General features: G+C 37.5%; 1 protein-coding gene across 2 annotated transcripts in view; it reads right to left on the bottom strand.

Annotated features, from left to right (window-relative positions):
• The window catches only part of LOC105885301 (phospholipid-transporting ATPase ABCA3-like), a 48608-nt gene that overhangs the window by 31620 nt on the left and 3070 nt on the right, over positions 1-13918 (bottom strand). For both annotated transcript variants that reach the window (XM_012790137.3, XM_012790138.3), the window contains exon 3: positions 6243-6459. In XM_012790137.3, the coding sequence (XP_012645591.2) occupies positions 6243-6459 (217 nt within the window). The remainder of the gene's footprint in view (positions 1-6242; positions 6460-13918) is intronic.

Below are 13918 nucleotides of genomic sequence, written 5' to 3'. Positions count from 1 at the left end.
CACATTCAATCCAACTGAGGATACTCCAAGACAAATTATAATCAAAGTGTCAAAAATCAAAGACAAAGAGAAGATTCTGAAACCAACAAGAGGAAAAAAGAAAATGACATTAAGGGAGTTCCAATACACCTAAAAGCAGGCTTCTCAGGACAGATGTCACAAACTATCAAAGAGTGGGATGACACATTTAAAGTACTTAAGGGAAAAAAAAATACTGCCAACCAAGAATATGGTACCCAGCAAGGGTACTATATTCTTGGGGTACCATAGAATACCCCAATTCTATGGGGTACCATAGAATACAAGGGTACCATATGAAATGAAGGGAAGATAAAGACTTTCCCACACACAGAAAAGCTGAGGGAATTCATCGACACCAGACTGCTGCTAAAGAAGTGCTAAAGGGAGCTCACCAAGCTGAAAGTAAAGAATGCTAATGAGTAACACAAAAACATCTAAAAGCATAAAATCCACTGGTGAATGTTAAGTATACAGTCAAATTCAGAATACACAAATCCTGTAATGGTGGTATAAATCATTAATATCTTGAGTATAAAGATTAAAAGACCCACTATTAAGAATATTAATAGCTTTAATAAGTTGTTAAAGGATATGCAATATAAGAAGATGTAAATTGTAGCATCAGAAATTCAAAATGTGGAGGGGTGGAGGGAAAAATGAAACTAAAAGTGTATAGTTGTTTTGAAATCAAAGTTAAATTGCTATCCACTTAAAATAACTTATCATAATTATGTTTTTAAGCCTCACAGTTACTATAAAGCAAAAACTTATAGTGTGTGTGTATGTGTGTATAAATATATATATATGAATATATATATATGAATATATATATGCAAGGAATTAAAACATACCACTAGAGCAAATGACTTCACCACAAAGGAAGACAGTAAGACAGAAATAAAAAAGAAATGACCTATAAACCACTAGAAAACAATTAAGAAAATGGCAGCAGTAAGTCCTTATCTATCAATAATTACCTTGAATGTAAATGAATTACACTCTCTAATCAAAAGACAGAGTGGCTGAATGAATAAAAAATAAGATAAAATTATATGCTGCTTACAAAAGAATCACTTCATCTGTAAAGACTCAGACTGACAATGAAAGGAGGGAAAATGACATTCCATGCATACAGAAACTAAAAGCGAGCAGGGGTAGCTATACTAGGAAAAATAGAGAGAAGATTCAAATAAATAAAATTAGAAATAAAAAGGAAATCTGTAACTGATACCATATAAATACAGAGGATACTACTATTAGATTAAACAGACTTTAAGTCAAAAATTGTAAAGTGAGAGAAGGAAGGTTATTATATAATGATAAAATATCCATTCAGCAAGAGGGTATTATAATTGTAAATATATATGCACATAAAATTGGAGCATCTAAATATATAAAGCAAATATTAATGGAGCTGAAAAGATAGATAAACTATAATATATTAATAGTGGGGGACTTCAAGACCTACTTTCAGCAATTAAAATATCATCTGAACAGACTGTTAATAAGAAAATATAAAACTTAAACTATACTATAGACCAAATGGACCTAACAGGCATATACAGAACATGCCATCCAACAGCTGTAGAATATATACTATTCTTAAGTGCATATGGGACATTCTCTAGCACAGATCATATGTTAGGGCACAAAACAAATCTTAACAAATTTTAAAAGGTTGAAATAATATCAAGTATCTTTTATGACTACAATGATATAAAACTAGAAATCAATAAAAGACCTATGGAAAATACATGGAAATTAAACAACACACTGCTGAATAACCAATGGGTCAATGAAGAAATTAAAATGGAAATTTAAAAAGATCTTGAGCCTAATGAAATGGAAATGTAAAATAACAAACTTATGGGACACATCAAAAGCAGGTTTAAGAGGAAAGTTTATGTAATAAATCAACAAAGAAAAAGATCTCAAATAAACAACTCGATAATATAGCTGAAGGAACTAGAAAAGCAAGAACAAACTAAGCCCAAAATTAGTGGAAGGAAGGAAATAATAAAGATCAGAGTAGAACTAAATGAAATAGACACTAAAACACTATAAAACAATCAGTAAACTAAAAGTTTGTTTTTTGAAAAGATTAAGAAAATAGACAAACCTTTAGCTATACTAAGAAAAAAGAGAGATAATTCATATAAATAAAATTAGAAATAAAAAAGGAACTATAATACAAAGGATCATAAGATACTATTATGAGTGATTACATACCAACAAAATGAATACTATAGAGGAAATGGATCAATTCTTTGACATATACAACCTATCAAAATTGAATTCTGAAGAAAGAGAATATGAATAGACCAATGATGTATAAGAACATTGAATATGTAATAAAAAGTCCCCCATCAAAGAAAGGCTCAGGATCTAATTTACTGCTGAATTCTACCAAAGATTTAAAGAAGAACTAATATCAATTGTTCTCAAAGTATTCCAACAAATTTAAGAGGAAGGAATACTTCCAACCTCACTTTAGAAGGCCAGCATTACCCTGATAATAAAAACAGACAAGGATACAATGACAACAAAATTATAGGACAACACCCCTGATGAACATAAATGGAAAAATCCCAAGCGTTGTACTAGAAAACCAAACTCAACAGCCTATCAAAAGGATCTTCACCATGATCAAGTGAGATTAATCCTAGGAATGCAGGATGGTCAATATATGTGGTACATCAGTAAATAAATGTGGTACTTCACATTAGCAGAATAAAATACAAAAACCACTTGATTATTTCAGCAGATAAAGGAAAAGCATTTGAAAAATTTAACATTGTCTCATGATAAAAAGTCAACTAATTAGGTATAGAAGGAATGTACCTCACATAATGAGGGCCATATAAAACAAATGCATGGCTAGCATCATACTCAATAGGGAAGAATTGAAGGGTTTTCCTTTAAGACCCAAAACAAGACAAGGATGTTCACTCTCACAACTTATAGTCAATATTATACTGGAAGTCCTAGCCAGAGCACTTAGACAAGAGAAAGAAGTAAAAGGCAGAAATAATAATAAAAAGAAGAAATTAAATTGCTCCTGTTTGCAGATGACGTGGTCTTGTACAAAGAAAACCATAAAGATTTCACACAAAAATTGTGAAACTACTCGAAGAAAACATAGGGAAAAAGCTCAGTGACACTGGTCTATGCTATGATCTTTTTGGATAAGACTTCAAAGGCACACACAACAGATGTAAAAACTGGCAAATGGGAATACATCAAGCTAAAAAACTTCTACACAAAAAATGAAACAACTGACACAGTGGAGATTCAATCTGCTGAATGGCAGAAAATATTTGCAATCCATACATCTGATAAGGGGTTAATATCCAACATAGATAAGGAATTCAAATAACTCAATAGCAAAAAACCCACACAACTCAATTAAAAATGGGCAAAAGACCTAAGTAGACATTTATATATATGAAACAATATTAAACATCACTAACCATCAGGAAAATGAAATTAAAACCATAATAACATATCATTTTACTCTTGTTAGAATAACTGTTGCCAAAAAGACAAAATAGTAAAAGTACTGGCAAGGATGTGAAAAAAAGGGAACCTTTGTACACTGATGGTGGGGATGTAAATCAGTACAGTCATTATGGAAAACACTATGAAGGTTCCTCAAAAAACTAACAGTAGAACTACCATAAGACCTAGCAATCCTACTATGGATATCTAAAGGAAATAAAATCAGCATATCAAAGAGATATCTGAACTCCCATGTTTATTGCAACACTATTCACAATGGAATCAACCTCACTGTCCATTAATGGATGAATGCATAAAGAAAATACATATAAATACCATGCAATACAATTCAGCCATAAAAGAGAAGGAAAGCATTCCATTTGCAACAATATGAATGAAACTGGAGGACATTATGTTAAATAGAGCAAGTTAGGCACAGAAAGATAAATGCCACATGATCTCACTTATATATGGAATCTAAAAAAGATCTCCCTATTACAGAGCTCCACAATCACAGGCTGCCTGCCTCATTCCCTTAGCCCTTCACCTGTCATAAAAGAATTCCATGTACTAATTGAAGATTGGCTTATATACTCCTTTGTACACTTCTGCAAGGATGAATATTGCATGTGAGTAAGACTTGAGTCTCTGCATAGCAAACTAAATTATTTGCAAGAGCTATGCCTGAGTGTTCATTCTCACAGAAGAATGCCAAAAGTAGAATGGTGGTTGTCAGAGGCAGGGGCAGTTGGGGGTGGGTGTTAGAGAGTTGTTGGCCAAAGGATACCAAATTACAGTTATACAGGAGGAAAAATTCAAGAGATCTATTGCACAGCCTGATGACTATAGCTAATGATGTTATATTGTAGTCTTGAAAAATGCTGAGAATGTTGCTCATCACAACAATGATAACTATCTGAGGTCGGGCATGTATTAATTGACTAGATTTATCCATTCTGCAATGTGTATATACTCCAAAACTTTGTGCACACAATAAATATATCCAATTTTATGTCAATTTAAAAAGTAATAAACTTGAAAAAATAAATATTCAATGTATAAGCTAGAAAGAAGATAATAAACTTAATTTGCAATCATACCCTTGTATTTAACAAACTCAAAATCAAATGAAGCTCCTGGAAAATTGTAATTTATCTTAATATTTTCCATAACCTTGAAAATTCATTTTATCTTTACAAAACAAATGCTTGCTTACCTCCCAAAATGCTTTCACTTTATTGTTGGATTCTGCTGATTCCATACTTTCTTCTCAGTTCATTATTTTTGGCAAAGTATCATACACAGTGTTATACGGGTGAGAAGTGGAAGTCTCTTTTGACTTTTTAATTGCTACATCTACTCACTTCTTTTTTGTCCTCACCCTACATGACTCTTTGCAACATTTTCCTCTCAAAATATATCTTTTGAAATTTCTAAAACAGTAATCTTCTCTTATTCTTATTCAACCACAACTATTCTTCTCTAGTTTCTTAAATAGTTCTGCAAAATTTCATTCTAAGTCAGGGTCCACAAACCCCAACGTTTTTAGGTGAGTCTTCCTCATGTAACACAATATTTTCCCTTGGAGAGGTATGAAAAAATGTATAGACATTTGATTTTCATAATTTTGGCATTCTTTTATGAAAATGAACACTCAGGCATTGCTCTTGCAAGTAATTTAGTTTGCTATGCAGAGACTCAAGTTTTGCTCACATGCAATATTCATCCTTGAAGAAGTGTACAAAGGAGTATATAAGCCATTCTTCAATTAGTACAGGGAATTCTTTTATAACAGGTGAAGGGATAAGGGAATGAGGCAGGAAGCCTGTGATTGTGGAGCTCTGTAACAGGGAGAGAGGAAGTACCTGACCCAGTTCATAATTCATGTTTACAAGGTGATTCAACAAAAGAGTAACAGTCGTTATTTAAAAAATTCTTTGTAATGATAGTCAATTTAGTAAATATATACCCAAATATCATAATTGGAGAAGGAAAACAAGGAGATACAAATTTAAGAATTCTGCATAAACTAGGACTGGAAAGAAGAAAAACTGGCTTGGTTATATACATGTTAGATGAAGACAGAGTTTTTCTTCTTTCTGTAAAATCCCTTCAGGAGGCTCAGGTTCTTGTGCCTTTTCACGAATCAGTGAGGAAGAGCCATCCTATAAAACCCTCCTAGTATCTTCCAGACAGCTCAGGATTCCTCTCTAGACTCTTTCCTCTCTCTGGACTTCACTCGAAAGTGCCACAATATCAAGGAATAGCACTTTTAAAGACAGTGACTATATATTTGAGACCTAATTTCCTCTTTCTAAGGCCTTCCCTTCTAAGAAGAAAGCTGCTCTTTCCTTCTCTTTCTGGCAAACAAGTCTCAGGGAAAAATACTCCTAAATTTCCAAAATTAAGTGCAAAACTGATCCCTTAGGTCATGCGATGGAGCCACAGGAGGTAGGGATAAAGAGAAGGAATCACGTCAAAGGACCTGCAGCTCAGGTCCAGTCCCATCATTTTAGCATGAAGATCCCAGATCTGGCACAATGTCTAGAATATCACAGGCACGCCAAATAACTTTACTGATTTACATCAAGTACACAATTTCCTCTAATAACTAGAACGTAACTGTCTGCAAATGCTCTTAGATATCTGTAGGCTCCTTACTCCTTATTTATTTACTGCTGCATTCTGAGGGAGGGGAAGTTTTATGACGTCCTTACACTTACCGTTTTCTAACGCGAAGTGCATGAGATAACCAAGGGTGCCAGAAAAGTAGTTGAGTAGGAGAAGCTGGATGAAGGCAGAAGGACTTTTATAGTACCGGAAGCTCATCAGGTACACAAAAGGAATGGCAGACCAGCCATACAGAGTGAGGATAAGCAGAGTTTCCCAAAAGTGGTAATCATTGACATAAATATACAATTTGTAGTATGTTAACAGTCCCTGCAACACACAGGGTATAGAGATAAAGATAAGATGAAGGGAAAGTGCAAAAGACAATCAAGTCCAAACATATAAAGAAGGAAATAGCAAGTCTTACCTTTATTTAGTACAAATAGTGTTAAGTCAATCTGCCTCCTTTTTAACTTTATCCTATGAGCATGAAGTAAGTTATTTACACATCTTCTTCACCAGAGGACATTACAGTGAGTAGAACCACTATGCTTCCCCTTATTTTTTTTCTACTTGGAGCAGTTACCCCAATAATCCTGTCAAGTTTCAGCAGATTATTTCTCTAAAGAGACACTTTCTTTCTTTCTTTCTTTTCCTCCCTTCCTCCCTCCCTCCCTCTCTCCCTCTCTCCCTTTTTTGAGACAGAATCTCACTCTGTTGCCTAGGCTAGAGTGCCTTGGCATCAGCATAGCTCACAGCAACATCAAACTCCTGGGCTGAAGCAATCCTCCTGCCTCAGCCTCCTGAGTAGCTGGGACGAGAGAAGGCACGTACCACCACACCCAGCTAATTTTTCTATTTTTAGTAGAGATGGGGTCTTACTCTTGTTCAGGCTGCTCTCAAACTCCTAAGCTCATGTGATCCTCCTGCCTTGGCCTCCCAGAGTGCTAGGATTACATGCGTGAGCCACCGCGCCCAGCCAGGAGACACTATTTTTCTAAAAATATTTTCTCTGACTACATACCTATCACTGCTATCCACCTTTAAATTGGGCCTCCTGCTTCTAGTCTACTCTCCCACTTCTCTTATAACCACCTAAACCATTCTGAGGCCCTTCTTAAATTTTTATAATTCAAATAGAAAATTAGGCAGTGGAGTACAGAATAAGAGGGACCTAAATTAGAATGAATGGTGGTGGTAGAGAGAAAACTGTAGTGGTTAAAGGAAATAAATTTCTGGAAATCTGTATCTCATTAGTTAGTAATTATAGTTTTTGCACAAATGGTAGGGTTGTTCCTTTGGGAAATTACATAATTATGTAGAAGCTTAATCTTACTGTTTACTTCTTGGTGGTCCTGGTAAGTTAAGAATAGTCATTATACTGATGACTGATATTCTTGGTGGTGGTAGCAAAAGCAATAGAGATTAGTAGATAATAGTTAAATCCAATATCTATAGCTATGATTATTTTGTATTATTTATTTTTCTTTGCTTTGCTTTCTGTACCAATGATCTTTGAATTGTTTTTAAATATATTGTAAACTTAAACACAATAAAGCAATCCAATGAAATTTGGGGCAACACAGGAATCTCTGTGTTTGAAGTCTTATAATCCTTCAGTGTCATGCTTTCCTGGTCACCAGGATAAGGGATGGATTTTTTACAATGTTTTGATAATTTTTTTAGTGTTTACACAAAAAATGCTGTGATCATTGTCTCTTTTGTGTATCTACTGTATGTTTTTTTCTTTGTGGATACTACTAGATTTGCCATTAAACCTCTTATAACAGTCTATTTTAAGCTGGTAACTTAAATTGCATATGAGTGCTCTACACTTTTATTTCTCCCTCCACTTTGTTATTAATGTGTTTACTATTAAAATATTCTGTATTCCTTAACAAATTTGTGGTTATATTTCTTATTACTTTTGTCTTTAACTTTTATAATAGAGTTAAAAGTGATTTATGCACCATTGTTAGTTTTAAGATATTCTGGGTTTGTCTACATATTTATTTATGTTTACAGTGAGATTTATACTTCCATATGCTTTTTCATTGCCATTTAGTGTTTACTCATTCCAACTTGAAAAACTCCCATTTCATTTTTTAAAATTTCAGAATATTACAGGAGTAAACACGTTTGGTTACACGAGTTGCTTTGTACAGTTTAAGTTATAAGTGTGCCCATCACCCAGATAGTGTGCATTGTACCCATTAGGTGTGAATTTACTTGCCCCCCAACCTGCTTGGTTTCTGTTACGTTTTACTTCCATATGTGCTCACGAGTGTTCATTAGTTCTAATTTAATAGTGGGTACATGCAGTGTTGTTTTTCCATTCCTGCAATACTTCACTTAGAAGAATGGCCTCCAGTTCCATCCAAGTTGTTACAAAAGGTATTATTTCACCATTTTTTACGGCTGAGTAGTACTCCATGGTATACATATACCACATTTTATCAATCTACTTGTGTAGAGATGGGCTCCTGGGTTGATTCCACATCTTTGTGATTGTGAATTGTGCTGCAATAAACATTCGAATGCAAGTGGCTTTTTGATAAAATGACTTCTTTTTCCTTTGAGTAAATCGCTAGTAGTGGGATTGCCAGATCAAATGGTAGGTCTACTTTTAGCTCTTTGAGAAATTTCCATACTATTAATACTTTCCATAGAGGTTATACTAGTTTGCAGTCCCACCAGCAGTGTGTAAGTGTTCCTTTCTCTCCACATACACACCAGCATAGATGGGACATGCCTCAAGGCCATATTCAATAAACCCACAGCCAATATCATACTGAATGGGGAAAAATGGAAAGCATTCCCACTTAGAACTTGAACAAGGCAAGGTTGCCCACTATCTCCACTTCTATTCAACATAATGCTGGAAGTCCTTGCCAGAATAATCAGAGAAGAGATTAGAATTAAAGGTGTCCAAATGGGGGCAGAAGAGGTCAAACTCTCTTTGCTGATGATATTATATCTAGAACATCCCAAGGATTCAACCAAGAGACTCCTGGAATGGATAAATGAATCCAATAAGGTCTCAGGATACAAAATTAATGCACACAAATCAGTGGCATTCATATACACCAATAACAGTAAAGCCACAACTTTCACAAAAGCATCAAATAAAATTAAATATTTAGGAATATATTTAATGAAAGAGGTGAGAAACCTATGTAGGGAGAAATACAAAACATTGAGAAAAGAAATTGTAGAATATGTAAACAGATGGAAAACTCTACCATGCTCATGGATTGGCATAATCAATATTGTTAAAATGTCCATACTACCTAAAGTGATCTGCAGAATTAATGTAATCCCTATCAAAATACCATCATTTTTTATAGATCTAGAAAAAATAATTCTATATGTCATATAGGTGAGGCAAAGGCATTATATGTAACCAAAATATTTGTACCCTCATAATATTCTGGAAAAAAAAAAAAAGGAAGACTCAAGTTGGGACCCCAATCCCTTCTGATTTACAATATTTCTGTTGAGAAGTCTGCTGTTGGTCTTATGGGTTTTCCTTTGTAAATTAAGTTGATGCTTTTTTTCTTACAGCTTATAGATTTTCTCCTTCACTTTAACTTTGGCCAGATTCATGACTATGTGCTTTGGTGATGTCCTATTTGAAATGAATCTTTCAAGAGTTTATTGACCTTTTTGTATATGAATGTCTAAGTCTCAAGCAAGACCAGGAAAATTTCCTTCATTATTCCCTCAAATATGTTTTTCATGCTTTTTTGCTTTATATTCTTCTCTCTCAGGGATACCTATTGTTATTAGGTTTGAATGTTTTATATAATCCCATATTTTTCAGAGATTTTTGTTCATTTCTCTGGATTCTTTTGTATTTTTGACTGAGTTATTTTGAAAACCTTGTCTTCAACTCTGAGATTATTTTTTCTGCTTGGTTTAGTCTATTGTTAAGACCCCTTGTATTTTCAAATTCCCTAAATGACCCTCTCAATTCCAGAAGTTCTGTTATTTTTAATTAATTAAAAATTATCTATTTCTTTAGTGAATTTTTCATTCAGGTCCTGATTACATTTTTGGTTTGTGTTGGTTTTCAACTTTCTCATGATTTCCATTGAGCTTACTTGCAATGTGTATTTTGAATTCCACACCTGACATTTCAAAAATTTCCTTTTGGTTGGAGTCCATTGCTGGAGAGTTAGCATGATCCTTTGTGGGTATTCAGAGAGCCTGTTTTTTTCCTATTGCCAGAGTTCTTATGCTGGTTCCTTCTCACCTGGAACCTCTTCCCTACGCTCAAAAAAGATGGCCTTGTACCTCTTCTCTTCTGCTGTGAACTCTACTGCTCAGCATAGAGAGGAGAGGCACACTGCCTTTCGGCTTGTGCAGATATGTTCTCACTGTGGTGTTGCTGGAAGTTTGTGTTGGTTGGACATTAGACCCTTGGTAGACTGTTTAGGTGCTGGGTGGACTAGGTTAGGTAATCCCCAGATATAAGGCCCTGGATGGCATGCTTGTGCTCTGGGGACCAGACTCAGAGTAGGCTGGAAAATTTTCCTCCAGCTTCCCTGAGTTCGGGCACTGGCTGTGATAGTGAGGGATGAGGTGATCTGCTCCAGAAGAATTCTCAGGCAGGAGAAGGGCAGATACACTGTGAGCTTGTGACAAGAGTGGGTGGCCCCTCTTGACAAGATTGGCAGAGGTAGGCAGCTGTGGTGCACACATGCTACTCACACCTCCCTCATCAATGACCATGATTTCTCTCCATGAGGGGCACCCCAGATTCCCAGCGCCTACCTTGACTCAGCTGTATCCGAGGTGGTGGGGGCATCTCAACCTGCTGTGTGTAGGGCAACCAGTCTTGTTGTGGGCTGTGGCTGAAATGCTCTGGCAGGGGATGTGTTTGTGCCAGGGACCTGCTAAATCCAGTGATTTAGAGACCCAGGGGCTATTCCTGGGTTGAGACAGCTGCAAAAACACAGCCAATCAATGAAGGGAGAAAAATGAGCTACACCAACTGTGTAGAATATGGGTGCAGTGAGCAGAGTACTACTGGGGAGGTATCCCACCCACCAGCCTAGAACTGGTTGTCCTATAGCTCACCCACACCAAAAGCTTGTGCTTGAGAGCAGAGGTGGCAATGCCTGCAGCATCAAGTGGTTGAAGGAGGGGAGGTTCTCATCTCCACATCTCCTCCCAGGCTGCCCAGCTTTAAACTCCCAAGATGGCACATTGGGCATGTCACCATAGATGGTGGGGCCTCTTCTAGTCAGTGTGGGCAAGATGCTGGATGCTGTGCTATCTGCTCCTGTCTTGGTCTCACTGCAGCTTGTAGCACAGTGGTGGGAACTATTCTAGTAGGAGTAGGTAGGAGAAGTTTGAACTCCCCTCCACCTCCTCAGCTGGGCAGCCCTGCAATAGCTCAAATTCAGCCCAAAGGTGGGGCACCGCCTAGCTTTAAACTCTCCAGTGAGGCTTCTTCCAGGCAAACAGTGTGGGCAAGTTTCTGAGTGGATCATCACCTGCTTGCATCTCAGTCTCTGCAGTCTGTACCAGGCTGGTATGAATTGTCCTAGTTGTGTGTAGGAGAGCATAGGCTCCCTTGTTCCTCCTCAGCTGGGTGTAGTTGTGTCAGCCCAAATTCAGCCTGAGGGATGGGTGCTGTCCAGCTTCCAACTCCCGTAGTGGTACCCTGGGCTTGTGGCCAGAGAGGGTGGGGCCCTTCTCAGGCAGGCTGCGCTGGCAGGACACTGTGGGGAGTGAAGTTTGCTTGAGACCGGGTCCCACAGCAGCTAGCTGTAGGATGGTGGGCACCGTCCCAGACATGTGCTGGAAAGTTGGGTGTCCCTGCCCACTCACCAGCCATGTAAGGGCTGCTGCTATGTCAACCCAATGGACAGGGCACTGCCCAATATGAAATTCACAAAATGGAACTTGGACCTGTGACAGCAAAGGCTGGGGGCCCTACCCAGGCAGTCAGCATGGAAAAGAAACTATGGAAAATGCTTTCTGTATACATCTCTGTCTCACCTAAAGCCCACAACAGGGCAGTGGACACCTTCCCAGGGGTGTGTGGGATCACCTGGGCGTCTCTCTTTCTCTCTCTCTCCTCAGAGCTGTGCTGTGGCTGCAGGTGCATCTGTGGTTCCCAGGGCTCTGGGCTCTCAGCATGGCGCTGAGCATAAGCTGCTGTAGGTTCTGACGCCCATGGGATTCCACACGAGTTCCCTTTCTGAAATAATATCTCTGTGCATTCTCCAAGCAGCTCCCTATGTTAGGCCCAAGACCTGTGTGGGTTGTGGGGTTCTCTTGTAGCCACGATTGTAAAAGCTCATCTTGGAGAAGCCCTGGGGGCTTCTCTGTTACTGTTTTCCCACATCTAAGAGCTTCTCTCAGCTGTCAGCCAGGCCCTGGCTGGGCAAGTTGCCCCGAATTCTCTCCTTACCCACTTTTTTGGTGCTTCCCATTTGGTTCTCTGGTGAATACTAGCATTCTCTTCCAGACAATCTGTCCAAAATGTGAGAATCTTCTGACTCTTCTGATTTCTCTCCATGGAGGAGGCATGGACTGCCCACATCCAGTCGGCTACCTTGATCCTATCCCTGTATAGTAATTTTAATGTTCTGCTGAATTCAGTTTGCAAGCATTTTGTTGAGGATTTGTACATGCATGTTCATCAGAGATACTGACTTGTGATTTTCTTTTATGTCATAGTCCGGCCTTAGTATTGGGATTATGCTAGCTTCATAACTGAGTTTGTGAGAATACATATTCCTTTTATGTAGTATTTGAGTGTGTACCAAAATCTGACCAATTTTTAATTGCTTTCAAATGATTAAAATCATTCATTCCCTCTCCGGCCATATTACATTAAGCTATGAGCCACAAAGATAACAAGAATATCCTTAATCGTGTAGTAAATAATACCCTTCTAAAATTTCACATTTTAAAAAATCTGGAAATATTTTTAATATGACACATAAAACCTTTGGAAATGCAGCTAAAACAATGATGTGAAGACTTGGGAATGATCTGATTGATTCAAATTCTCTCAATATATGTGTGTATTGCGTCAGTTGGCAGGGAATGGTGGAAGGAATATAATGGTGCCATAAGCAATGTTCCTTCACTTCTGTAGTTCTTGTGGTGACAGACATGATTAGTGGCCCACAAAAGGGACAGAGGTTTGCTCTTGCCATGCTGCCTGGGTAAATTATGAGCAGAGGAGTATGGCATAAATTTCACTGGCCACAGTGAATGACACATGAGCAATATAGAAGATGTGCATAGAGAAAATTTTGAGCAGTTTACTAACCTGGGTATCTCTGTACTAATAGATACTAACTTGGGTATTTCTGTTCCAAAGTTTCTCTCCATATTACCAACAACAACCCTCTCCCTACCACTTCTAGCATGAAGGTCCTTGACCACAGAGCAGTGTGTAACAATATGTAGGATGTATTAATATAGAGAGAGAACTTTCTGATGTCTTTTGAACTTGGGATAAGAATGTTTACCTATTTATTTTCATTTCAAAAGTAGCATATATACATAGAGAATTCAGGCCAACATGTCCACACACACGTACACTCACACACAAAATTTTGAGGGTACACTGCATAGAACGTAAATAAATTATCCCAAGGACTTTTAAGGACAAAGGGAACGGCTGGGCATAGTAGCTCATGCCTATAATCCTAGCACTCTGGGAGGCCGAGGCGGGCGGATTGCTCAAGGTCAGGAGTTTGAAACCAGCCTGAGCACAAGTGAGACCCTGTCTCTACTAAAAATAGAAAGAAATTAATTGGCC

The sequence above is a fragment of the Microcebus murinus genome, chromosome 19 (genome assembly GCF_040939455.1).
Source record: "Microcebus murinus isolate Inina chromosome 19, M.murinus_Inina_mat1.0, whole genome shotgun sequence".
Classification (NCBI taxonomy): domain Eukaryota; kingdom Metazoa; phylum Chordata; class Mammalia; order Primates; family Cheirogaleidae; genus Microcebus; species Microcebus murinus.
The sequence above is the reverse complement of the archived record's forward strand: the minus strand, read 5'-3'. Positions and strand labels throughout refer to the sequence as shown.